Source organism: Equus caballus, chromosome 18, assembly GCF_041296265.1.
Source record: "Equus caballus isolate H_3958 breed thoroughbred chromosome 18, TB-T2T, whole genome shotgun sequence".
Classification (NCBI taxonomy): domain Eukaryota; kingdom Metazoa; phylum Chordata; class Mammalia; order Perissodactyla; family Equidae; genus Equus; species Equus caballus.
In genome coordinates this window covers 51,137,815-51,162,388 of record NC_091701.1, presented here as the reverse complement: position 1 = coordinate 51,162,388, position 24,574 = coordinate 51,137,815, and the positions used below count along the sequence as shown (strand labels likewise).

The following is a 24,574-nucleotide window of genomic DNA, read 5'->3' as shown; positions in this document are numbered from 1 at the left end:
CATGTAACATTCGCACATTCTTCCATATACTTTAAATCATCTGTAGATTACGTATAATACCTAATACAATGTAAATGCGATGTAACTCGTTGTTATACTGTATTGTTTAGGGAATAATGACAAGAAAAAGAAAGTACAGACGCAACCAGTGTAGGCTTTTCGATTCAAAATTGGTGAATCCGTGGATGCAGAACCCGTGGATATGGAGGGCCAACTGTATATCGCAGAGTTGTGCAGCCATCACTGCTGTCTAATTCTGGAATAGTTTTATTACCCCAAAAAGAAAGTCCATAAACATCAGCAGCGACTCTCCCATTCTCCTGCTCTCTTACACCACTGTCCACCTCCTGGCATCCAGTAGTCTACTTGCTCTCTCTATGGATTTGATTATTCTGAACAATTCATACTTTCACCTTGTGTAATGTTTTCATAGTTCATGAATGTTGTAGTATATATTAGTACTTCATTCCTTTTTATGACTGAATATTCCATTGTATTGATGTATCACATTTTGTTTATCCGTTCATCAGTTGATGGACATTTTGGTCGTTTCCATTTTTTGACATGAATAATGCTGCTGTGAACACTCTGGTACAAGTTTTTGTGTAGACATATGTTTTCAGTTCTCTTGGGTACCAAGGAATGGAATTAAGTCACTGTGATGTTGACACAGGAAAGAAAAATAGACCAATATAAGAGAATAGAGTCCAGCAACAGATGCATTCACATACAGTAACTTAATATATGACAAAGGTGACACTGCAGTGCAGTGGGCAAAGGGTGTTCTTTTATAATAGATGATGCTGGATCAATTGGACATCCATATGAGAAAAAAAATGACTCTTGACCCTCAACTCTTGTGACTTGTAGATCTAAATATGAAAGATAAAGCAATTAGGATTTAATAAGAATAATGACAGATTTCATAAATGGGGTCACAAAAGGCACTAACCATAAAGAAAAACATTTCATAAGTGTCACTGTGTTCCAGCAACACCAATATATGAGTGAAAAGGCAAGTCATGGAGGATTCATACTCAGCATATGCTAAGAGTTCTTACTATCAAGAAAGAAAAGACACACAATCCATGGTCAGAGTTTCAAATGCCAACTCGTTCTACCAGGCCTATAATGAAAATTAGTAGAACCATATCCTCTTCTTCCAGCCCTACGTTCTTTCTTCACAGAGGCAGTCCTCATCTTGTAGCTGTATATTTTATATGTTTTGTTTTATTTATGTCTGTATTTCAAAATAAGTTTATTATAGATCTTTGTCTTTTTCAGTTTTAGGTATTTATTAACTTTGACTTATGGAATATGAGGAGTTGACTCTTTTAAATGATTTACTTTTCTACTGCTATGGAAATACTGAAACTTCCCTGACCCCATCCTAATTTAGATATATTTCACTTTTTGGTTAGATCATTATTTCATTGTTTATATTATAAGTATATAAATTTTATTTACATCTGTGAGATACTATGGTTATGTTTCTTCTTTTGTACAACTCATTGTTTTCTCTAGAGTTAATAGTTGATTTATTGCTTTAGTTTTTTTCATATTCAGTGTAAGCATCCACATGCCCTCCAGCAGAGGTGTGTCAATCTTTTACTATTTTCAAATAAAAATTATTTATTCATTTTTCTCCTTATTTTTCATTAGATATCTCCTCTGAAATTTTTCATTCTTCTCTTCGTATCTAGGCTAGTTGATTCTATTTCTGCTGGATGCCAGTCATCCTGGAATCTCTCTTCTTGGTCATCATGGGAATTCGTTTTGTGTCTGTCCTATGTTTGAGCTCTTGTTTCCTGTGTGCTGGATCTTCTTCCTTCTTGGTCTGTTTCTTTGTTTTGGTGAAGCAGATTCTCTAGTCTGTTCCTGGGGAAAGATACCTGGGTAGTCAAGTATTTGGGACCTTGTATATTGCTTCCACTTGGTTGTTAGTTTGTCTGGGTGTAGAATTCTAGGTTGGAAATCATTTTATCAGAATTTTGAAGGCATTGTTCCATTGACTTCTAGCTTCCAGTGTTACTGCTGAGCAGTCCAGTGTCATTCTGATTCCTGATCCTTTGTAAGTTATCTGTTTCTTCTGCTCTGGAAGCTTTTAGGATCTTCACTTTAATCCCTGGCATTTAAAATTTTCATTTTAATGTACGTTGGTGTGAGTCTTCCTTGAACCAGTGTGTTTGGCTCAAAAATGTGTCCTTATACTCCAGAAACTCATGCTTTTGAGTTCTGGAAATGTTTCTTGAATTATTTCTTTGATAATTTCAGCTCCTTGATTGTCTTTTTCTTTTTCCTTTTCTTTTTCTTTTTTCCAGAACTCTCGTTATTTGGACCAAGACCTCTTGGACTGATTCTCTAGTTTTCTTTTTTCTTTAAATTTTTTTCGTCTCTTTCTGGGAAGATTTCTTCAGCTTTATCTTTGAGTCCATCTGGTTTTTTTCTTTTCATTTTGTCTATCATATTTTTAATTTCTAGGAGCTTTTTCTTTTCTTGTGATGAGAACTTTTAAAATTTACTGTCAGCAACTTTCAGATATGCAATACAGTATTGTTAACTATAGTCACCATGCTGTACATTGTCCCCATAACTTATTTATTTTATAACTGGAAGTTTGTGCCTTGTGATTCCTTTTACCCGTTTTGCCCACCCCCAACCCCTGCCTCTGGCAGCCACCAATCTGTTCTCTGTATCTGTGAGCTCAGTTTTGCTTTGTTTTTTTTTTTTTTTTAGATTTCTCATGTAAGTGAATTCTTACAGTATTTGTCTTTCTCTGTCTGACTTATTTCACTTAGTCTAATGACCTCAGGGCCCATCCATGTTGTCACAAATGGCAAGATTTCCTTCTTTTTTGTGGCTGAATACTAGTCCTATATATATGTGTGTTTGTGTGTGTATATATATACATATTATATTTTCTTTATCCAGTTGTCCATTAATGGACTCTTAGGTTGCTTCAGTATCTTCACTATTGTAAATAATGCTGCAGTGAACATGAAGGCGCATATATCTTTTTGAGTTAGTGTTTTCGTTTTCATTGGATAAATAGCCAGAAGTGGAATTGCTCAATCATGTGGTAGTTGTATTTTTAATTTTTTGAGGAACCTCCATACTGTTTTCCATTGTGGTTATACCAATTTACAGTCCCACCACCAGTGCGCAGGGGTTCCCTTTTCTCCACATCCTCGCCAACACTTGTTACTTCTTGTCTTTTTGATAATAGCTGTTCTAACAGGTGTGAGGTGATATCTCTTTGTGGTGAAATTTTTTTCTTTATCTTTGGGTTTCAGCAGTTTGACTATGATGTACCTAGGTATGCTTTTCTTTGTACTTATCCTGCTTGGGGGAATCAGTGAGCTGCTTCAATCTGTAAATTTATCTTTCACCAACTTTTGGAATTTTCTCTCTTATTTCTTCAAATTTTTTTCTGCTCCTTTTTCTCTCCTTCTATGACTCCAGATACATGTATGTTAGACTCTTAATAGTGTCCAACAGACAACTAGTTTTCAATATTTTTTCTCTTTATTCTTCAGTTTGAATAATTTCTTTTGCTATATCTTCAGTACTTTCTCCATGCTGCTGTTAAGCCCATTTGGTGGATTTTTTATTTTAGAGAGTGAATTTTTCAGTTTTGGGATTTCCATTTGGCTCTTTTTTGTTTTTCTGTTTCTCTGCTGAGATTTGCAGTTTGTTCATTTATTACAAGTGTATTTTCCTTTGTCCTCTTGAGCATATGTACAGTAGCTGCTTTAAGGTCTTTTTCTACTAATTTCAATATCAGGGCTACCTTGTGGTTGGTCTCTATTGACTGTCTTTTCTCTTGAGTATGGGTCACATTTTCTTATTCTTTCATATGTTTAGAAATTTTGTATTATATCCTGCATGCTGTGAATGACACATTTTAGTGAATCTGGGATTTGGCATATTCTTTTGGAGACTGTTGATTTTTTGCTTATTATTTGTATTAGCAAGCAGTTAACTTGGCTGGACTAAAATCTAAGCTCTGTCTCCCCAAAGGGGACGGCAGCCGACGTCTCTGTTCGGTTGTTTTAGCCTTATCTGGAGTGCTGAGAGTCTGTTCCACTCTTGCATAGATCAGTAACCAGCCAGAGACATGGGTAGAGTTAATATGCAGAATTTGAAACTCTCTCTTTGTGGTTCTTTATTTTCCAGCATATGCCGTCTCACTTTTCAGTTGCTGTGGTAGCTCCAAACTCTGGGTTTTTTTTTTTTTTCAAACCCTGGTTTTTCAAGCCAGTAATACTGCATGTTTTGATCCAAGTTTCAACTGCTCTGTGCAGCTCAGACTAGGGGCCTTCCCTGAGGCAAAAGCTGTAAAAACAGGAAACCCACCCAGTTCTATTCCCTTCTTCCAAATGTTGTCTCCTGTCCAGATTCTGCCTACTTTCAGTTGCTCAAGAGCCTTTAGGCGGTGGTTTTTTATATTTTTTTCCAGAATTTATAGTTATCTCTGGGAATGTTGGTCTGCTAAGAGGTATTCTGTTATTACTTGTAGCAGAATCTATAGTTTTTTACTGTTCATTTTAAAAAGGTAAAAATATCTCATGAATTTATATTATTATTTCCAATTCAAATCAGAACAGTTAGGTTTTTATTTACATCTGTATCTTCTTCTATGCCAAGAATTGTGGTTCTTAAGGGCATAAAGCAAATGATAGAATTAGAATGTCACACAATTATTTATTCTTTCTGTATATCACACACAGAGCAGTTTAAAATAACAATACTTGTACACTGGTACTATCACAATGACCAAAATGATTACTGGAAACAGTCAAAAATTTTTTTTCCTTGTGTTTTCCATAAATTTCTATTCCCTAGTTTTTAAAACATTGTATTTTTAACAACTTTGTGCATTTAGCCATAAAATTTTATGCTTTCTTCTTTGTACTTCTCATTTAGTCTTTATCAACAAGTAAATAATATTATTGCTTGCCGTCAGTTCTTAGGTTGAAACTCTTATTCATTTTGGTTGTTTAAAGCCTGTAGATTCTTTGGAAGGTCTCAAGGGAGCAATATTTCCTGATTTCTAGCACTTTAATAACAGTTTATCTGTGCCTTATTTGTTAAAAATCAGTTTTGCTGAATATAAAACACTTTATTCACATTTTCTTTCCATGAATATCTTAAATATGTTAGTCGATTTTCTTCTGGGATAAAGTGTTACCTTCGAAAAATTTGATGTTGGCCTTCTGGGTTGGTATTCTCAGGTGTACTTTGTGCTCTTTCAGTCAGTTTCAATTTAAAATAAAAAATTTTCAAGAACGTTTTCTTGAATTACAGTTTTTACTATTTGATAGTGCTCTTTAAAGATGTCTATTATCTGAATGGTGGATCTTTGTTACTTCATTAGTTGCTTTCTCTCAAATCCTTTTTCTGTCTTCATTTCTTTTGATTTCAATATGTTCTTCCTTTTTATCTTCCAGTTCTCTGAGAGCATTATCTGTTGTATGTGTTTTCTCTTGGGTTCATTCAGGCTTAATCTTCATTTCTGAAACTATTTTTTTTTTCAATTTCTTATGCTTGCCTGAGTTCTGTTTCATTATTTATGAGTTTTCTGAAATCTGATTTATGTTATTCTTTTGTGTCTTGGTATTTTTGTAACGTCTTTTAGCTCATTTTGAAATTTGTTGTTAGTGCCGTCAAGTTAATTCTGACTCAGAGGGACCCTCTGTGCCGCAGAGCAGAACCCTTCCCAGTCTTTTTGCACCATCCTCACCTTTTGGTGCTATATCAGACAATGGTTTGTGCTTTTCGTAGGATTTTTATGGCCAATTTTTTCGGGAGTGAGTGACCAGATCCTTCTTCCTAGTCTGTCTTAGTCTGGAAACTCCACTGAAACCTGTCCACCATGGATCACCCTGTTGGTGTTTGAAATACAGGTGGCATAGCTTTCAGCATCACAGTAACTCAGTTGCCAGTGTGACAACTGACAGACGGCACGTTTTGAAATAGTAGGTTACAATTATCATCTATTCTGTGGATATGTGTTCCTGGTATGTTTTTATTAACAGGATATTATTCTGTATCTTCTTTTTATTTTCTTCTTATAATAACTTCATGGGATTAACCTATGTCATCTTCTGTTGCTTACTTTTTTGGGTTTAGGATGGCTTTTCTTACAGAGCTCACTCTGCTGTTGTTTTTGGGCAGTCTTCAAAAGTGTGGCATTTGCTTTCTGAAATTTCTAGGCTTTACTCCCTTCCCAACTTCTACCTGGATATTCTCTTTTCTTTATATTCATTGTACCTATTGTAATCAATTTTTATTTCATTCCCAGTAGTTTATCCTCATTTGTGACTCCCTTAGTGAAGGATCGGTTTCAAGAGTTCACAGCGGCTAGATTGCTCCAACTTCTTCCGACTTCACCTTGGATCCCTTGCACTTAGTTACTATTGGAAGAAGCAGAAACCCTTCCAATTACAGCTTCTACTTAAATTGACCTTCTGGTCAGTTTGCTGTTGCTGTTTTGGAAGTCTCTGTTCTCAGATCTGTCAGACATTCTGTTTCCTTCTGCTTCCTCTCCTACCACGCAGGTCCTAGGGTTGTTGGTGATTTGTCTCCACCTGCTGTTTTGGGGGAATTTGTGGAGATCCTTGTCACCCAGTTTTATGTGAGATTTTAGGGTTGCTCAGAAATGTTGCCACTGCCTGAATTCTTCCTAAATCTTTCTAATTTACACTCTTTTTTTTTTTTTCAAGATTTTATTTTTCCTTTTACTCCCCAAAGCCCCCTAGTACATAGTTGTATATTTTTAGTTGTGAGTCCTTCTAGTTATGGCATGGGGGATGCCACCTCAGCATGACTTGATGAGCCGTGCCGTGTCCGCGCCCAGGATCTGAACCAGTGAAACCCTGGGCTGCTGAAGTGGAGTGCTCAAACTTAACCACTTGGCCGGGGGGCCGGCCCCTAATTTATCACTTCTTAACTGTTGTTTATGGTGTTCTTTGTTTTCAGTTTAATAATTTCACCCTAATTAGATTATAACTTCCTCCAGATAGTGCTTGAATCTTAATCAGTTGGAGTGCTATTTTGTGTTGAAAACAGCCATTACAGAGTCCAGAATAGTACTGGACATGTATGCAATGACTCAGAGTAATCAGTTTGGAAATTACTCTAAGGGTAATTATAGGCCAATTTGCAACCTTTTAATGGTAGGATTAGGAGCTACTCTTAGAAATTGAAGGGAAACAGGGATATCAGCTGGCCTGCCTATACATGAAGTTCGTTCATGCATCATCTTTGGCTTATATGCCATAGTCTGTCATCCTTTGGTCTAAACATTCCTGGAAGACATTGATATAATGCACTAATGGTCCAAAAAGTCCACAAAATAATAAGCATCATAGAAACATATTGGAAACATATCAAATGTCATCCTACAGAATGATAGCTCATTTCTGTCACAGTTCAAAAATATTGTAGCAGAAATGTAGAAACTCTTGAGTGAAGCAATTAAAGCGGTCAGGATAGTAAATGATTTTCTTAAAAGACTAAGCCAAAACAAACAGAAAACCAGGAGTTGTCCAGTTTGTTAATATGAAGAGAGGCAAAGGGTATGGATGAGATATGATGGAATTTGATAAGATTGTGAAGGAAATTAAGGAGCACAAATAATACTTTTGGCTAAAGGAAGCACTAGTTTTTATACATTGGGTAGTAATTTTAAAGATTTTTTTATTCTAACAAAAGCCCAATTCCTTTGCTCCTGAATTTGGTGTTCTAAAAAATCAGCTAATATGGGGCTGGCCCCGTGGCCGAGTGGTTAAGTTCGCGTGCTCCGCTGCAGGCGGCCCAGTGTTTCGTTGGTTCGAATCCTGGGCGCGGACATGGCACTGCTCGTCAGACCACGCTGAGGCAGCGTCCCACATGCCACAACTGGAAGAACCCACAACGAAGAATACACAACTATGTACCGGGGGGCTTTGGGGAGAAAAAGGAAAAAAAATAAAATCTTTAAAAAAAAAAAAAAAAAAAAATCAGCTAATACAAGTCAGTTCCTGAAACACAGCAGAACTTTCTTGACTTGATAAAACTTTCCAAGATATTTATAGTTTTAAGAAGTTGATGTTTCTTACTTTTACTTCATTTGGCTTTCTTGCTTAAAGGAATCATATTTTATTTTCATTTATGAAGACAGATTATTTACTTTGTAATATGTTTCACTTAAAATTACTCCTAATTTTTATCTTTTTACTAATCTTTAACAGGCCTCAACAAATAATGAAAGCTCTAATCACAGTTTTGGAAGCTTGGGATCTTTAAGTGACAAAGAATCAGAGGTAAGTAACTTCATTTAAAATATGGTGCTATTAAAGTTAAAAGCTGGAATCACCTTTTTTTTTTTTTTTTTAAAGTAGGTTTTTTCCCCATCAATCCTTGTGCTAAAGGTTAATGCTTTTTGCGTTTCTTGTAGGAGCATTTTATTCTGCCTTCTGAAGCATGGCATTCAGACTGAAGACTGTATTTGGCATTAGAAAGAAAATATAGTTTCTTTGGTTCTGTAGCTGAACTTGTATGTTAGTGGTATAGATGTTCTTAATGGAAGACAGTTACAGCCGTTCGTAATTCTAAGAGATGAAAGTGGTTTTCAAAATCCGTTGTTTCACAGTTTTCTATTATTTCTTGTTCTATGCTTCCCTCTTAGTCTGATCCTGAGTAAGGGTTTGTTTACTTTCTGAGATAAACACTTTTTTCTCCTTTTGAAATTTTTTGTGGAATTTCATGCTGCTGTTTTTTACTTTTCATATTTAAAAATATCTGAAAAATACCCTCCCCTCCCACCCACTTACTTGACTCCACTAGGAAAGTACGTGGGATTGTATAAGTAGACATTTGGATCCACAGTTCACATTGAGCATGATATAACTGATGACATCTTTTTAAAATGTGTACACAGGAACTTCTTTGGGGCTTAGCAATTCACTTGATGCTACAACTTCACCTTTTGTGGATACAGCCTGTAATATTTCCTTTTCTCAGATAACAGAGTTCTGTCACCTGCTTTTCAACATTTGTAGTGTGTGTGTGTATGTGTGTTTTCCCTGTCATTGTTAACTTACTTCTACTTGATCCATTTTAACTTTTTTTCTGCTTGGGTTAGTGTAGATATATCACCTTGATAATACCAATAGGTCATTAGCACTCAGTAACTCTTAGCCATTTGATTTTGGTGTTCAGTGGAAAGGGAATGTCAAAGGTGGCATCTTGTTAAGCCCTGTGTTATTCCTAGAAAGCATCTAGGAATCTCTAGACAGACAGTTTTGTGTAGTTCTATGTAGGCACCCTGACACTCCAAAGGAGTGTGGCATAGGGCTCCTCACTCATCAGGCTTTCCCTTCCGCAGAGACAACTGGCAGGCAGCTGAAAGGACTGTGCAAGTGACGGGACTTTATCTGCAGTAGGTTCCCTTGAGGTAAGCAGTAGGCCCTGTAGCACCAGATTATTGCAGTTTAGTTTTTGCAAATTAACACACTTATACTAAGTTCTTAAAAATTGTAGGTTTAGATCTAGTCAAAGTAGAGTTTTCAAAAACTATATCAAGAATGTTTTAAATAATTTTAGATATTTCCCTTTTCTGTTCACCAAATCTGGTGTTTTTGATAGTTTTTTTCTTTTTTTTAAGATTGGCCCTGAGCTAACATCTGTTGCCAATCTTCCTCTTTTTTTTTTTTTTCCGCCCCAAAGCCCCGTACATAGTGGCGTATCCTAGTTGTAGATCATTCTAGTTCTTCTATGTGGGATACTGCCACAGCATGGCTTGATGAGTGCTGTGTAGGTCCACACCCAGCATCCGAACTGGTGAATGCTGGGCCACCAAAGTGGAATGTGTGAACTTAACCACTCGGCCATGGGGCTGGCCTCGTTGATAAGTTTTTTTAATAGCAAAACATAGTAAATGTTAGATCACCTATAACAGTTTTGTATTTCTATGTTCTTTATAGGTAGCCATATCCCCAGTATAAGTTATAGATTCAGTATTTGAATTCTTTTCAAAGACTTGGTCTATAAAAAAATACCACTTCCCTTTAAAGAATTCCAAGGATCACTTTTGGCTATGTTTTTAGTTTAAAATGTTGGGCTTTTTTCTTTAAAGACCATAGTGACATTTGTAGTGAAATACGATTTGGTTAACTATTGGATACACTTAGCTTTATTTGTATAGAAATTTTGACATTTGGGGCAGCATTAGAAAAAGAGTACTTTGGCCTTTGCTGTTCTGTGTTCTATATGTGGAATTTTTGCAAAGTAATGGTTACGTCAGGTCTCTTGATATTTTGGAAATGACTACAGGTTATCCATTTTCCTTTAGATTTGAAGAAACAATTCTTTTTTGTTGTTGCTTTCTCTTTCCATGTAAGAAGCTACTTATCAGAAAAATGATTCCCAGGTTTTGTTTCTATACTAGATACCTTAATTAATGAATTCCTTTGTGGCGAATTTCATACACTTCAAAATACAGATATTCATAGGTCATTAAGTAAAGTTGTTGAGAGTAAACAATTGCAGGATAGTAGTACTTTTTTTCCAGTACACCTAGTAGCAAAGTTTATGTAGTGTTCCATTGTCTTCTGATGTCTTTTTATTCTTTTGGTAATCCATCCCCTGATCTATTATGTTTTTTAAATATTAGTTATTCTAATTGTGAACAAATAGTACTAAGAGGTTTATTAAAAAAAGAAATAGCATTTCTCTACCAGCCACTCATACCTCATCCCACTCTATTCTTTTAGCTTTTCTTCCTGGTATTTATTTCCACATTTTAATATAAATAACATGCATATCTTGCTATTTTGGTTCATCAGTTGGTCATTGTCTGTTGACTCTCTTTGGGTATGTATGAAGATTTTAGCTTACCAGTGTCCCCTTTCCCTAGTTTCTATCCTCCTACCCAGTACTCTTTTCAGACACTCAGAAATCTCCTGTTTTCTTCTATCCTTTTACTGTTAAAACTGAAAAGCAGCTGATATTCACTGTTAGGTTGGTTGAATCTACTTCACCTGAACTTTTTGTTTTCAGTTTATATATGAATTATTTCATATATGAATTTCTCTTTCATTTCTGAATGTACAATTGTAGAACAAAAAGGTTTTTCCTTTTGTTAATGAAATCGCCTAGTATGTAGGAAGGTATTGGTCTTGTTTTGCTGTATTTTACATCACTCTAGATCTATCCAACTTGCTCCAAAAATTCACTGTATTTTCAGTAAGCATTTATTACATATTATTTATATTCTGGCTTCTGTGCCCAGGCACAGAGAATATAAAGATGAATAGGATACAGTCTCTGTGTTCACATGAGGTCAGTGTCTAGTAAGACAGACAGACTGCTTCATAAACAGTGTGGGCTATGCTATTCATAGATGTAAGCACAAGGTACTCTGAGAGCAAAAAGTAAGAAACCCCTAATAGCATCTGCCTGCAGGGGAGAAGAGGAGAGGGAATTGAAGAGAGATCTTCCTTCAAAGAAGAGATGATAGTTGAGTTATTAGGAAATTCTATGAATTCATCCTAGTGGACAAGGACAAAAAGTACAGTCGTCTGTCACTTGACAGGGATATGTTCTGAGAATGTGTCATTAGGCAATTTTATTGTTGTGTGCACATCATAGAGTAACTGAAGGTGAACAAAATTTGCTACCCCAAAATGTGTCTCTTTAACATGAGGATTAGTTTAGGTTGATTATTTTTAAGAAACAAAAGACTCAGGAAGTTTTTCTTGTTACCTCCCCCTTAACTGCCTGAAAGGATTCTGGAAAAAAAAAAAAAAACCTGTCTCAGGAAGTGAACTGTCACCATCACATAACATGAACTAGGTGGTAGACAAGGAGGAACCTAGAAAAGCCTGTTGGGCTCCCCTCTGTGTTCTTCGGTTTCTGTGTGGCCAAACACTTGTTTTCCAAACACTTGCTCCTTTTCACCTACCTGTGAATTGCCTCTTTTCCTTTGGTGTCCCTGACTATCCCTACCCCCCACATCTTCTTTTGTCTTTAGCTGAGGATGGTATTTAAAGTGAGGGCTTCGGCCATTTTGGCAAGTTACTTGGTTTTCCTGGGTTTCTCCCATGGGTACACGTTATTAAACTTTTGTTTGTTTTTCTTCTGTTAATTTGTCTCACATCAGTTTAATTCTTAGACCTGCCAGAAGAACCTAGAAGGGTAGAGGAAAATTTCTTCCTCCCCTGCAGTACTTACACAAATCTAGATGGTATAGCCTGCTACACACCTAGGCTGTGTGGGATTAATGTTATGGCACCTCTATCATATGTGTGGTCCATGGATGACTGCAATGTCATTATGCTGTGCATGACTGTATGAGAAGAAGGCAGGCAGAGGGACTAGGATATGCTTTTGCTTTTGCAGGGAAGCATGACAAGTAGTTTTGCTGAAGACATAGGGCAGTGATTCTTAACCCCCACTACACTTGAGATCACCTGAGGGGCTTCAAAAAGATACCGAGCTGCCTAGGTGATTCACTTGGTTTGCAAACTTCTAATATAGGGAGGATATACAAGAATGGTGAAAGATAGGCAGGGGTCAGGGTTTGAAAGTTCTTGTATTTCATAGTAAGGGATTTGGACTTTTATCTAGGTAATGGAGAGCTGTTGAAGCAGGGGAAACAAAACACAAAGTTGTGATGAAGAAGCCTCTCTAGGTGGCAATATAGAGGATAGGATTGGAGGGAGGTGACACCTAGGTTGGGAAGATCATTTAGTTAAGGAATACTGCTGCCTTTACAAAACTCCAAACCTCCAAAGTTTAATTATTAGGAGGAAAAACTTGAAGTGTGTGAGATTCAAATTATAGTTTCCTTTTAGGTTCTGCCTTCTCCTTCAGATTCTCTAATTTTGGTTATTGATACTATCACCACCCAGGCCCTGCTTCCCAAACTTTAATGTGCGAGTGAGTTATCAAGTGTTCTTCTATCTATAGGTCTGGCATGGGAGGTTTTGCATTTCTAGTAAGGTCTCAGATTCCACTAGATTTTAAAAGTAGAATCAGTAGGGTTTGATGATTGGATGAGGGTAAAGAAGGAAAGAGAGGAGCCTAGGATTATTTAAAGGTATCTAGGTTTGGGTGAATGATAGGGCCTTTGACTGAGATAGACGACAATGAAGGAAGATGAATAGATTTGGCATAGAAGGTAATGAGTAAAATTCTGGACAACACTGAGTTTGAATACCTGTGATATGACCAAGTGAAGATGGACTCCATTTAGGCAGTAGGAACTATCTGGAGCTCAGGGAAGAGGTCAGGCTAGAGTTGAAGACTTAGGAGTTTTGGGCATAGATGTTAAAGGCTTGGGTGGTCTGAAGATTCCTGAGGGTCCCTGAGACTCTCTCAGGGAGTCCACAAGGTCAAAACTATTTTTATAACAATGGTAAGATATTATTTGCCTTTTTTACAATAATGCTAAGACATAATTGGCTTTTTAACTTTCGTTTTCTCATGAATTTACAGTAAAAATTTCCAGAGGCTATATGACATGTGATAACATCACTCTGACGATTTATGGATTGTGTACTTGTGTATTCTAGTGTTTTAAAATCTTTTTAGTTGTAAATTCTAAAATGGTAAATATCAGTACTTGTAACCCACATAAATAAAAGCTCTTTGGGGTCCTCAGTAGTTTTTAAGAGTTTGTAGAGGGGTCCTGAGACCCAAAAGTTTTAAAAATTGCTTTTGTAAATGTACTCATCCTGATAGAGTGTGTAATGCTAGGAAATGTTAGCAGACTAGATGGCTGTGCTGGAGAAAGAGCGGTAGCCTGGTAAGGAAGTGGATGGAGAGAAGGAAGAAAGAGAGGAAGTGAAGAAGGAGAATAATGAGTAGAATTAAATGTCATGGAAGTCAATTAAGATAATGACTATAAAAAGTGACTAAGAATTTGTCACTTAGGCTTAGTTTTAGTAGACTATTGGGAGTAAGATGCCAGATTATAGTCAATTAATGAGCACTTGGAAAGTGAGGAAATAGTGACAGCAAATATTGACTACTCTTGGCAGACTCTTGCCTGTGAAAGAAAGGAGACGGTATCTAGAGACTTTTAACAGGCTTGATGTATTATGTGCTAGGGAAAGGGTCATAGCAGAGCTGTGATGGGACAGGGACAGTGCTGAAGAGAGAAGGGGAGAGAGAGCCCAAACTAAACAGCTTTTCTTAGAGGCAGTGTGAATGGTGAGATCCAGACTCTGGGTGGGCAGGGTTAGTTGTGGACAGGACTGTCTAGGAACATCCTTTCCTTTGGTGGGTGAACTTTCATACCTAATAATCTTTCTTTTACTTCACAGTGAAAACAGAGGTTATCAGCCAAAGGGAAGAATCACGAGTGGGTTGTAGGTGTGAGGAGAATGATAAAAATTTTATGTGAGGGGCAAGGAAGGGAGTATATGCCGGGTGGTGGTGGGAGAGTGTCACTCATTCTTTAACTGTTTTAGAGCACCTGAAGGAGTAAGAAACGTGGTCTGTGTGCCTTTTCTGCTGGCTAAAAGTCCAGATTATTTTATGAGGATAAAAGAAGGAGCCCATATTTCTTGGTTATCAGTGTTTTCCAAGTTTTAGAACCTGCCTTGATCTACCTATTTGCCATTCTCCTTGCAGGACCCTTCACTGTTTAAACACAAAGACCATGTCTACTTTTTCTAAATTCTGTATGATTGCTGTTCCCACACTACCTTGCCCCAAGATGCTAAGATAAATTAAGTATCTTGTAGCTCATTTGGAATTTATAATGAATATTAACACCATAACCTCTCCTCTTCTCTACCTCTCCTTTTGGATGTCCTAGAATATATTTCTCTGCTTTGTTTTATTTCTTACTCAAGTTAGGATATTTGCGCCTGAATATAAATATTGAATCACATCATCTTTAGTAATGTTGGAGAAGCTCCTTTAAGTCTGTGTTATACATGTGTGCTTACATATAGTATGCTACATAATAATGTTTGTAAAGCAGACACACATGTCAAATTATTCTATTTTTGTCTAAATTTAATCTTTTTTTTTGTTTTCAGATTTTATTTTTCCTCATTCTCCCCGAAGCCCCCCCAGTACATTATGTATTTTTAGTTGTGGGCCCTTCTAGTTGTGGCGTGTGGGACGCCGCCTCAGCATGGCCTGATGAGCGGTGCCGTGTCCCTGCCCAGGATCCGAACTGGCAAAACCCTGGGCTGCTGAAGTGGAGTGCAAAAACTTAACCCTACTCAGCCGCGGGGCTGGCCCCTAAATTTAATCTCTAATATTCATTCTTTATCATCTGTATAACCTGAATCAGAGTTGGACAATTTAAAATATATTCTCTCTCTTTCTAGAACCAAAGTTTTTTCCCCCTTCCTCCTGGGTAATTATCAGTTCTTTAACCCTCTATCCACTGGCATTAATTACTGTTTATTTTTGATCCAAGTGCATTTGGAGATTTTTGAGTTATTTAGGGTTAAGGATTTTAAGTTATAGATGTAAGAAACCTGGGACAGTTGTTGCATATAGACATTTAAACTTAGATTCACTTTCAGAATTGTAGTGATTTTAATGAAAGAAGAATGTATAGATATGGTGCCTTGACTGTCTTAATTTACATCAAATGTTGATTAAAGAAGGTCATTTTATGAAAGAAGATCTGATTAGTTTTCTCATTTGAATTAAGTTTCTAGAAGTAGCCATGAAATTTGAATCAGATTTTTTTTATCCTGGTGAAAGATTTGCTGTGCGCTAACGTCTGTTGCAAATCTTCCTCTCTCCCCCCACCACCCCCAAAGCCTCAGTGCATGGTTTTGCATGTCCTTGTAGTAAGTTCTTCTGTGCGAGCCACCACCACAGCATGGCAACTGATAGATAGGTGGTGTGGTTCCACGACTGGGAAACAAACCCAGGCCACCGAAGTGGTGAGAATGCCGAACTTTAACCACTAGGCCATCAGGGCTGGCTTGAATCAGACTTTTTTTTTTTCTTGAGGAAGATTAGCCCTGAGCTAACTGCTGCCAATCCTCCTCTTTTTGCTGAGGAAGACTGGCCCTGAGCTAACCCATCTTCCTCTACTTTATACGTGGGATGCCTACCACAGCATGGCTTTTGCCAAGTAATGCCATGTCCGTACCTGGATCCGAACCAGTGAATCCCGGGCTGCCGAGAAGTGGAATGTGCGAACTTAACTGCTGCACCACTGGGCTGGCCCCATTGAATCAGACTTTTTTTTCTCTTGAGTTGAAGTTATGGAATCGAAGATACTTTGTTGAAGCATTAATGCTTTGTTTTGTTCTTTTTTTAAAAGAATTTTTAAAGGGCATTTCCGTTTTTGGAGTTAGTGATATTGTCTATAGAGTTCTTTAACAGGTTTTTTTTTTAAAATGTAAAGTCTCCTTTTTTTGAAGAAGGTATTTCAAAATTACCCATAAACATATATAAATTGATTAAATGGGTTGTCTTCTGATATTAGTAGATTGGCTGTATTAGGAGAGTGGTAAGAACATGTTCTGTTTTTACCTTGTTTTTTGTGTAGATACCTGTCTCTACCTTTTCATATTCTTTTTTGTCCTCTTAATAGTGTTTAGCTTTAATGTTTCTTCAGTGAACACTTGGATACCCTAGATTGATTGGAAGTTATGATTCTGTTTGAAAATAGAGGTAATACTGGCCTTAACTTTTCAGTTTTAGATTTTTTAAAAATTCATTAAATTTTTACTTGTCTCTATATATTTCTACTTGATAGGTTCCTGTCTTCTCCTTTACTTAGCTTCCTGCTGGTAGTATTTTCTCACTTATTTCTTACTATGTTAGGTGGGCCATACCAAAAATTTTACTAAGTATTATTATGTCAGTTGTTTTACTAAGACGTTGTATTGTATTTGTGTTTTACTAAGACACTGTTGCTGTATACAGTATACAAAATGTACAGTAACAATGTTAACAATTAATAATAGTGTTATGTTGAAGGAGAGGATTCTGTGTGTGCATACAAAATAGTGTATTTAGTAACACTAATAAAGACATTTTCTCAGTAGGGGAATAAGTTTGTTTTTTGTCTCTCCCTGATTAAGACTAATAATCAAACTTACAGGATTTAAAAGTTCCTGTGAAATACCAGGAATTATTTTGCAAATTTCCTTTTATTTAAAAAGAGAAAGCTGTATTTAATTCTACCATTATCCCTTAAAGGACATAGTATTACAAGAACTATATTCAGCTAGAAGTTGAGTGTCTGACCCTAAAATACGTTATATGACAGAGTTCACAGCAAAGGAAGTGGGTCTGTCCTGGTTGAATATATACATCCTTAGTCTCATGGAAGGAATAGTGAACTGGAAATCAAATGTGGGTCTGATACTGGCACTGTGCCTCTGTTTCCGTAAAGTTGGAGGACTGTGTGTGTCAGAATCATCTGGAAAGCTTTTTCAAAGTAAAAGTACCCAGGCTGCCTGCTTGGAAATTCTGATACACTCTGTTTAGATAATCTTTTCACTCCTTGTAATCATGAAATCTTGAAATAATGATTCTGTAAGCCATTTATTTAGCCAGCAAACAAACAGCTGTTAAATGTTTACCCTTATAAAAGTGCATTTAAAAAAAAAGTGCATTTAGTGTGGGTGGTTGATTGTTTCTAGAGGAAGAAAATTCTAAGCTGATTGATGAAAATAAGATTAGAAGAGAAAAATGCCAGGTCATTTTAAGAATGAAGACATACTTTAAAGTGGAACCTGATATAGTGCTTGACCATATAGGTGCTCAGTACATAACTGTTGAATGAATAAATTTAACATCACTTCAGTTGTAGCATACTTTACAGGTAGTTTTTTGTGTCAACTACAAATGATTCTTATGTATTCATCAAAACAAGTTTTCTCAACCTTAATATTATTGACATTTGGGGCCAGATAGTTCTTGAGGTGGGGGGTGGGGGTTGTCCTCTGCGATGTTGGATGTTTAGCAGCATCTCTGCCTAATACAGAGATCTGTAGTCCACACACCCCTCCCATACTGCTCCCCAGTTGTGGAAACCAAAAATGTGTCCATATACTGCCAAATATCCTTTGGGGTTGGCGGCAAATCTCCTCTGGTTGAGAACCACACCATTAATGAAGGAGAGAAAATAAAGTGTTAGCATGTTGCCTGTGGAGCTAGATTGCAACTCTGTAAGTTTCTCATCTCTAAGTATGGAAACACAAACCCAGAGAGATTAGCTAATTTGCCCACAGATAGAAGTTAGAGTCAAAATTCTACTTGCAACTGTCTCCCTTATTTCAAAGTGATGCTCTCAACTACTGTGCTGTGCGCTCTCTCTATAACCAAGAGAGTGTAGAACTTCTTAGATAAATGACCCTAGTTGCTCCTTTGAAAAAACTGGTATTCTTTTTTGGAAATATTTAGATTTAAGATGATTTATAGTAATCATCAAATTTACCTATCTAAGATAACCTGGACTAATAGCACTTCACACATGTTTTAGCTGATAAATAGTATTGCTTTTAAACTGGATTTTAAGGGCTTTCAGCTAAAGTTGACACTACTGAGAAATGTGGTTTCAGTATCTTATAGTAGAGTTTTAGAAATATTAGATATATTTTGGGGCCAGCCCCATGGCCAGTGGTGAAGTTCACATGCTCTGCTTCAGCGGCCCAGGGTTTCACTGGTTCACATCCTGGGCACGGACCTAGCACTGCTCATCAAGCCATGCTGAAGCGGCGTCCCACATAGCACAACCAGAAGGACCTGCAACTAGGATATACAACTATGTACTGGGGGGGCTTTAGGAAGAAGAATAAGGACAAAAAAAGATGGGCAACAGATGTTAGCTCAGCTGCCAATAAAATAAAAAAGAATTTTTAAAAAAGAGAAATATTGGATGTATTTTTCTGTCAGCTGACATAGTGATTATTTTACTAATTTTCTTTAAGATTGAGTCTCATTTTGTAGAATAACCGAGTAACCATGACAACCCTTTGGACTTCTTATATCCTAATGAGTTTTCTGCTATATGTCACAATTTTGATTTTTAATTCTTATTAGAAGATTATATGAAGAATAACTTGTTAATTTTAGAGCTTCTCTAAAAGGGAAATATTCAGGAAATTCATTACTTTATGTTATATATATAGATTGCTGCTAATTCTGATGATACATCCTCATCACTTTTGGAGCTTTTTAAAAATAAGGATTCTTTTGGTCTCTCTCTAGAGATGGTTAAATTTGGAATGGGGACTCCAACATGAGCTTTAAATAAAAGCTTTGTAAGTGATTATGATGTATAATCAACATTGAGAATCAGTGCTAATAGATAAACTATAGAAGAATTTCTTTTAAAAAATAAAACAAGTCACCTTTTTCTGTTTATACATGTAGTATCGCTATTGAGAAAACAGTAACAATGAAATACCACTTTTTCCCCCCCAGTCTCATGTAGACAAATCTTAAAATTTTGGTGGGCCTTCTCATACAGTGTTAGCATAAGTATAGCATGCTATTGCCTTTGAAAGTGCACTTTGGCAATATCTTTAAAATTTTGAACGTGCATATCCTGTGACACAGCATTTACACTTAAAAATGTCTATCCCAAAGAAATAATTGTATAAAGACCTAGAGATTCATGTCAAGGAAATGTCTACAGGGATATTGTACAGGGGTATGTTATCCTATCATGACTGTCACAATGGAAGAAAAGTTATGAAATCATTGTTCTAAATTTTACTATTGTAAGTACACTCAGAATGATGACATTTCCAGAGTAAGTTATCTTGAAAATTTGCCTCCTCCCCACAGCAGTTGCTCTGTATGGCTGTTTCATGCTGATTGTATGATTTGAAAACTACTTCCAAGATCATATGATTAGAGGAAGAAAGTCCAACTTTATTCTAATTTTACAGTTTATACTATTTGACAAGTAAAGCCTTAAAGGGAAAGCCGAAGAAGGGGAAATGCTGAGAAATAGTTATGCTACGTAAATTATAAGAAAATGGCAAACAAAATTCTGTTTCATTGACATTGAGGACTTAGTATGCGCCTTTTAAACTTATATGAATGCAAATTAAAATAGGTCCAGGTGTTAGGAGCTTAAGAAGTCAGACTATGAGGATGGCAAGTAAGGTAGTTTTTAAAAATTAAGCGTAAGATTGTTTTAGTATTATATTTCTTTTAGGTACTGATATGTTGGTGGATGTTGTATATTTGTGAAGGGAGTAAAATTCCTTCAGGCTTTTAAAAGTGTTGTGAGTGTGCACACTTTGTTACCTGTAAGATAGCACACATTTTGGTTGGGTGGTTACCCAATTTCTTCTTATTGGCTTTCTACCATCTTTGATATTATGTATTATTATATAATAAAGACAGAAAATAGGCTATACCCCAAATTGCTGATATATTGATTGGATTTACTCCAAACAGCAAGAAAACGTGCTTTTGTTTGGTGATAGGATCTCAAAATGTTGCATACATAAACTTTTTATACTAAGTATTGAAATCGGCAATATAACAGAGAATTCTTTTAGGTGTCAAAGATTCCAGCAAATATTTCCAGATAATAGTTCTGGATATTAAAGTTTTGACTCTTGGGCAGAGAAAGACTATGTGAATTTCAGGTCATGCTAGCTCAAAATCATCTTTAAATTAGGATGTACATATTTCCTGGTAGGTTTTATCTAAATACAAATTGGATACAAAGCAGCAAGGAAATTTTCACAGCAGAATTTCAGTTTTCTTATAGTGCATTATTCTAACCTAATTTTGATAGCAAAAGGTTGGAAGAAACAGTATCTTGTACATTTGATATTCTTGAATAGAACATCTATTTTACATTGACTATTTTTATAAGTCTCCAGATTTTCCTTTCTGGTTCAGTACTGATTTGATGTATGCCATTAAAGTAACAAAGATTTCTTCAACGTTTTCCTGTATCACATCTAGTTCCACAAATTTTCCCTAGAAATGTGGATAAAAATTGAACATGGTTATCATCAGCTGCAGGCAAAAAGATTTGCCATGCCATTTGTTCAGAGTGTAGTGACCTTGAATTTGATACCTGAGTAACTATATGAATCATTAGAATAACCAATGAGTTGGATTTTTGAAACCAATCTTTAGCCATATGAATCGATCAGAAAGAGTTCATTCTGACAAGTTTGAAGATTGAATATTTTGTTAGGGATATTATTTAATATTAGAGTAATTTTTCTTTATTTCAAAGTATTTTCTCATTTAATGGAAAGAAATTAAGTATATCTGTGTATATTAGCTGTAATATCTTTTCACATAATGTTACAGTTTCTATAATGCATTTATGCTGATAATTTTAAATATCTCTCTAGAGATTGATAGAGGTGTGGGGGTGGTATCTGTTTTCATGGAACAATCCATATTGATTTATCACCCCCATTCTGTGATTGTGTTAAGATTCTTGCTTTCTTCTATTTGGTCTTATTTGCATTGAAGAACAATACATTTACTTTTATTTTAAGATAAACTGAGAAGCCATATGATTAGATATGAAAGCTTTAATAATCACTGACTTAATTTCCAAATGAAATTGGAGCATTGTTTTAATTATGTTGGTATCATCTCTTGAGTCCATTAGATTTGTCTTTGTTTTTTGAACATGCTTTTAACTGCTAGAAAATACTGTGTTAAATTCACACTAATACCTTGGAACATTTAAATGTCAGAGTAATTGCTCAGGTTTTGGTATGATTACAAATTGGCATTTATAAAGTTAAATTGATTTAAAGAGTGCCATTCTCTCCTTTCATCATTTTCTCCTAACCACTGTTCCATTGTATGTCAGAATTCTTTGACTTTTTATAATTGCTGTAGTCTTTCCATCTTTACTTTAAAGCTAAATCATGTTATTTTGCCTTCCATGTTAATTCTTCCTTATTGTGGTCAATTATAGTGCAATAGTTGAGAAAAAAATAGAGATGAGAAGAAAGAAATGACAGCATTAGCAAGAGCAATAATAAGCTTAAAAATGTTCTATATAAAATGCTTAATATATGGGGGCTGGCCTGGTGGTGTAGTGGTTAAGTTCATGCTCTCTGCTTCGGCGGCCTGGGGTTCGAAGGTTTAGATCCTGGTGCGGGCCCAGCACTGTTCTCAGGCCACGCTGTGGCAGCATCCCACATAAAGTAGAGGAAGATTGGCACAGATGTTAGGTCAGCAACAATCTTCCTCAAGCAAAAAGAGGAAGATTGGCAACAGATGTTTCTCAGGGCCAATCTTACAAACCTCCCCCGCCCCAAAACCCCTCAATATATGCAAATTTTACAATTTATGCGAATACAAAGGTGGCCTGGTTGCTGTCACTTGGATTTTCTAGGAAATCATTGGTTAAGATCACTAATTCTTTTTCCAAATCTTTTTTAAGCCATTGAACTCTTTCTTCAATGGAAGTTGAATATAGAATCTCAGTATTAGAAGAAGAGGTGCTGTGTTTACAGGATGTGGTTGAGGTGGCATAGGATGTGTGTCTGGTAGGCTAGAGCCTCAGCTCAACCACGTGCTGCTTCTTCCCTTCTCCCTCCCCTTTAATAACTTTTTTTTTTCTTTAAAGATTTTATTTTTTTTCCCTTTTTCTCCCCAAAGCCCCCCGGTACATAGTTGTGTATTCTTCGTTGTGGGTCCTTCTAGTTGTGGCATGTGGGACGCTGCCTCAGCGTGGCTTGATGAGCAGTGCCATGTCCGCGCCCAGGATTCGAACCAACGAAACACTGGGCCGCCTGCAGCGGAGCGTGCGAACTTAACCACTCGGCCACGGGGCGAGCCCCCCTTTAAGAACTTTTGAGCCACGGCCTCCTCTCCCCTAAGGTGTCTCTGGAGTACAGTTTGAAAATCCCAGATAGTATTCTGAACTGTTCCTCAGTGATGAGCCATCTTACAGATTAAGCATTTGGTGAATTTCTGCACATCCTAAATCCTTAAGGTTCTAAATCTCCATACAAGTCTACTTACAAATGAGTGACTCAGGAGAATTGGCAGCAGTGGGCTTCGTGGAGACTTTTTGTTTTGTTTAATATTGGTGTTGCACAGATTATTTAAATTCAAAACCAAAAAACTATCCAGTGCTCACTTGCCTGAGGGTTAGTAATGTAATACTTAGGGCCTTGACTTCTGTTTTTATGGCTTGTAGTCAAGAACAGAGTTGAATGGGACCTTAAAGAGGAAACACTGCTTATTTTGCAAGTCTTACAAGTTATTTCTGAACCTTTAGGGCAGAAGCTGTAAATTATTTAACAGGTGATACATGATTCAAGTTTCGAAACACAAAACCGCATAGATATTTGGAGTAATAGAAGGATAGCTATTCAGAAAACAGAATTCATTGGATGCTTGCTCATGTTTATAGAGTCCACGCACTGCTCTAGGTTCTGTACTAAGTATGTTTCTGATATGTGTCTCGTTTAATCCCCACAATCCTCCTGTGCCTGTATTGTCACATTTAAAATTGATGAGAAAATTGAATCTTGAAAATTGATTGAGAAAATTAAGTAATGTGCTGAAAGTTATAGTAAGTAATGGACCCAGAGTTTGGTTCTTGCTCTGTTTCTTCAGAGACCAATGGTACTTGCTTTTTAGGACATTATGATCTTTTCGGGCTGCCAGAACAAACTCTAAAACAATCAGTGAGGTGAGAGTGAGGTCAAAGGTCAACACCAGGGAGTCATACTAGGACATGGGTGGAAAAGAGTAAAGTTCATGGGAAGGGACAAAATGGTGTGTTTGTAATGGAGACATTTACTTTATAGGCTAATTTAGGTATATCTAGGTTTCCCTTTCGCATCTTTTACTTTATTCAACTTTTCGGTTTTTTATTACCTATTTCCCACTTCTTACTCCACATTAGTCATACATTATAATCTCAAAATTGATTTTGGTTCTGTCATCGTTTGTTTTTCCTCCTTCCTCAGATTCTTCTCTGGTTTAAATGAGGTAAAGCGGTTGACTTTTTTTCCTTTACTGTAATCCTTATGCATTTGAATTTTGTTGTTGTTGTTTTAAACAAAATCACATTTTCCCCCAAAGGGCTGTCCCAATTCCCCATTCCAGAAAAATTTAGATTTAGGGAAATTTTGCCTCAGAGAAAAAAGTTTTTGCTAAGTAGTCTATATGTCTAAAAAAAAAAAGACCTTAAACATCTTGAAGTATATACCAATGAAGTATTTAATGAATATTGTCCCAAATAAGTTTGAGAATCTCTACATGTACTATATCTTTCCATTCCATCTTGGAGATAGCCAGTGAATGTTAGCAGTTAGTTCTTATAATGTTAGCATTTTGGTTCTTAGATTTATTTAGAATATTTAGAATGTGGCCTCTCAGTCTTCACTGATCCAGTGTTCCTTGGAATATATTTTAGAAAATGATACGGAACCATTTATAACGTTATATTTTCTTTAGTTTCCTAGATACAAAATGTTTCCAATATAACGTTCAGAATTGTGTTATTTTGTGATTTTTTTTTTTGTTTATTCAAAAGTAATTAGTCAAGATTTAAGATAGAATTCAAATGGGATCCTGTCATGCTTAAAAATTAGTCTAATGTTAAACTGTTCTGAAAAACCATATTTCCTTAACTTTA

At 36.3% G+C, this 24,574-nt stretch overlaps 1 protein-coding gene across 2 annotated transcripts in view; it reads left to right on the top strand.

Annotated features, from left to right (window-relative positions):
• TLK1 (tousled like kinase 1) overlaps positions 1-24,574 on the top strand; it is a 141,211-nt gene that overhangs the window by 56,742 nt on the left and 59,895 nt on the right. For both annotated transcript variants that reach the window (XM_023623113.2, XM_023623112.2), the window contains one exon: positions 8,235-8,306. In XM_023623113.2, the coding sequence (XP_023478881.1) occupies positions 8,235-8,306 (72 nt within the window). The remainder of the gene's footprint in view (positions 1-8,234; positions 8,307-24,574) is intronic.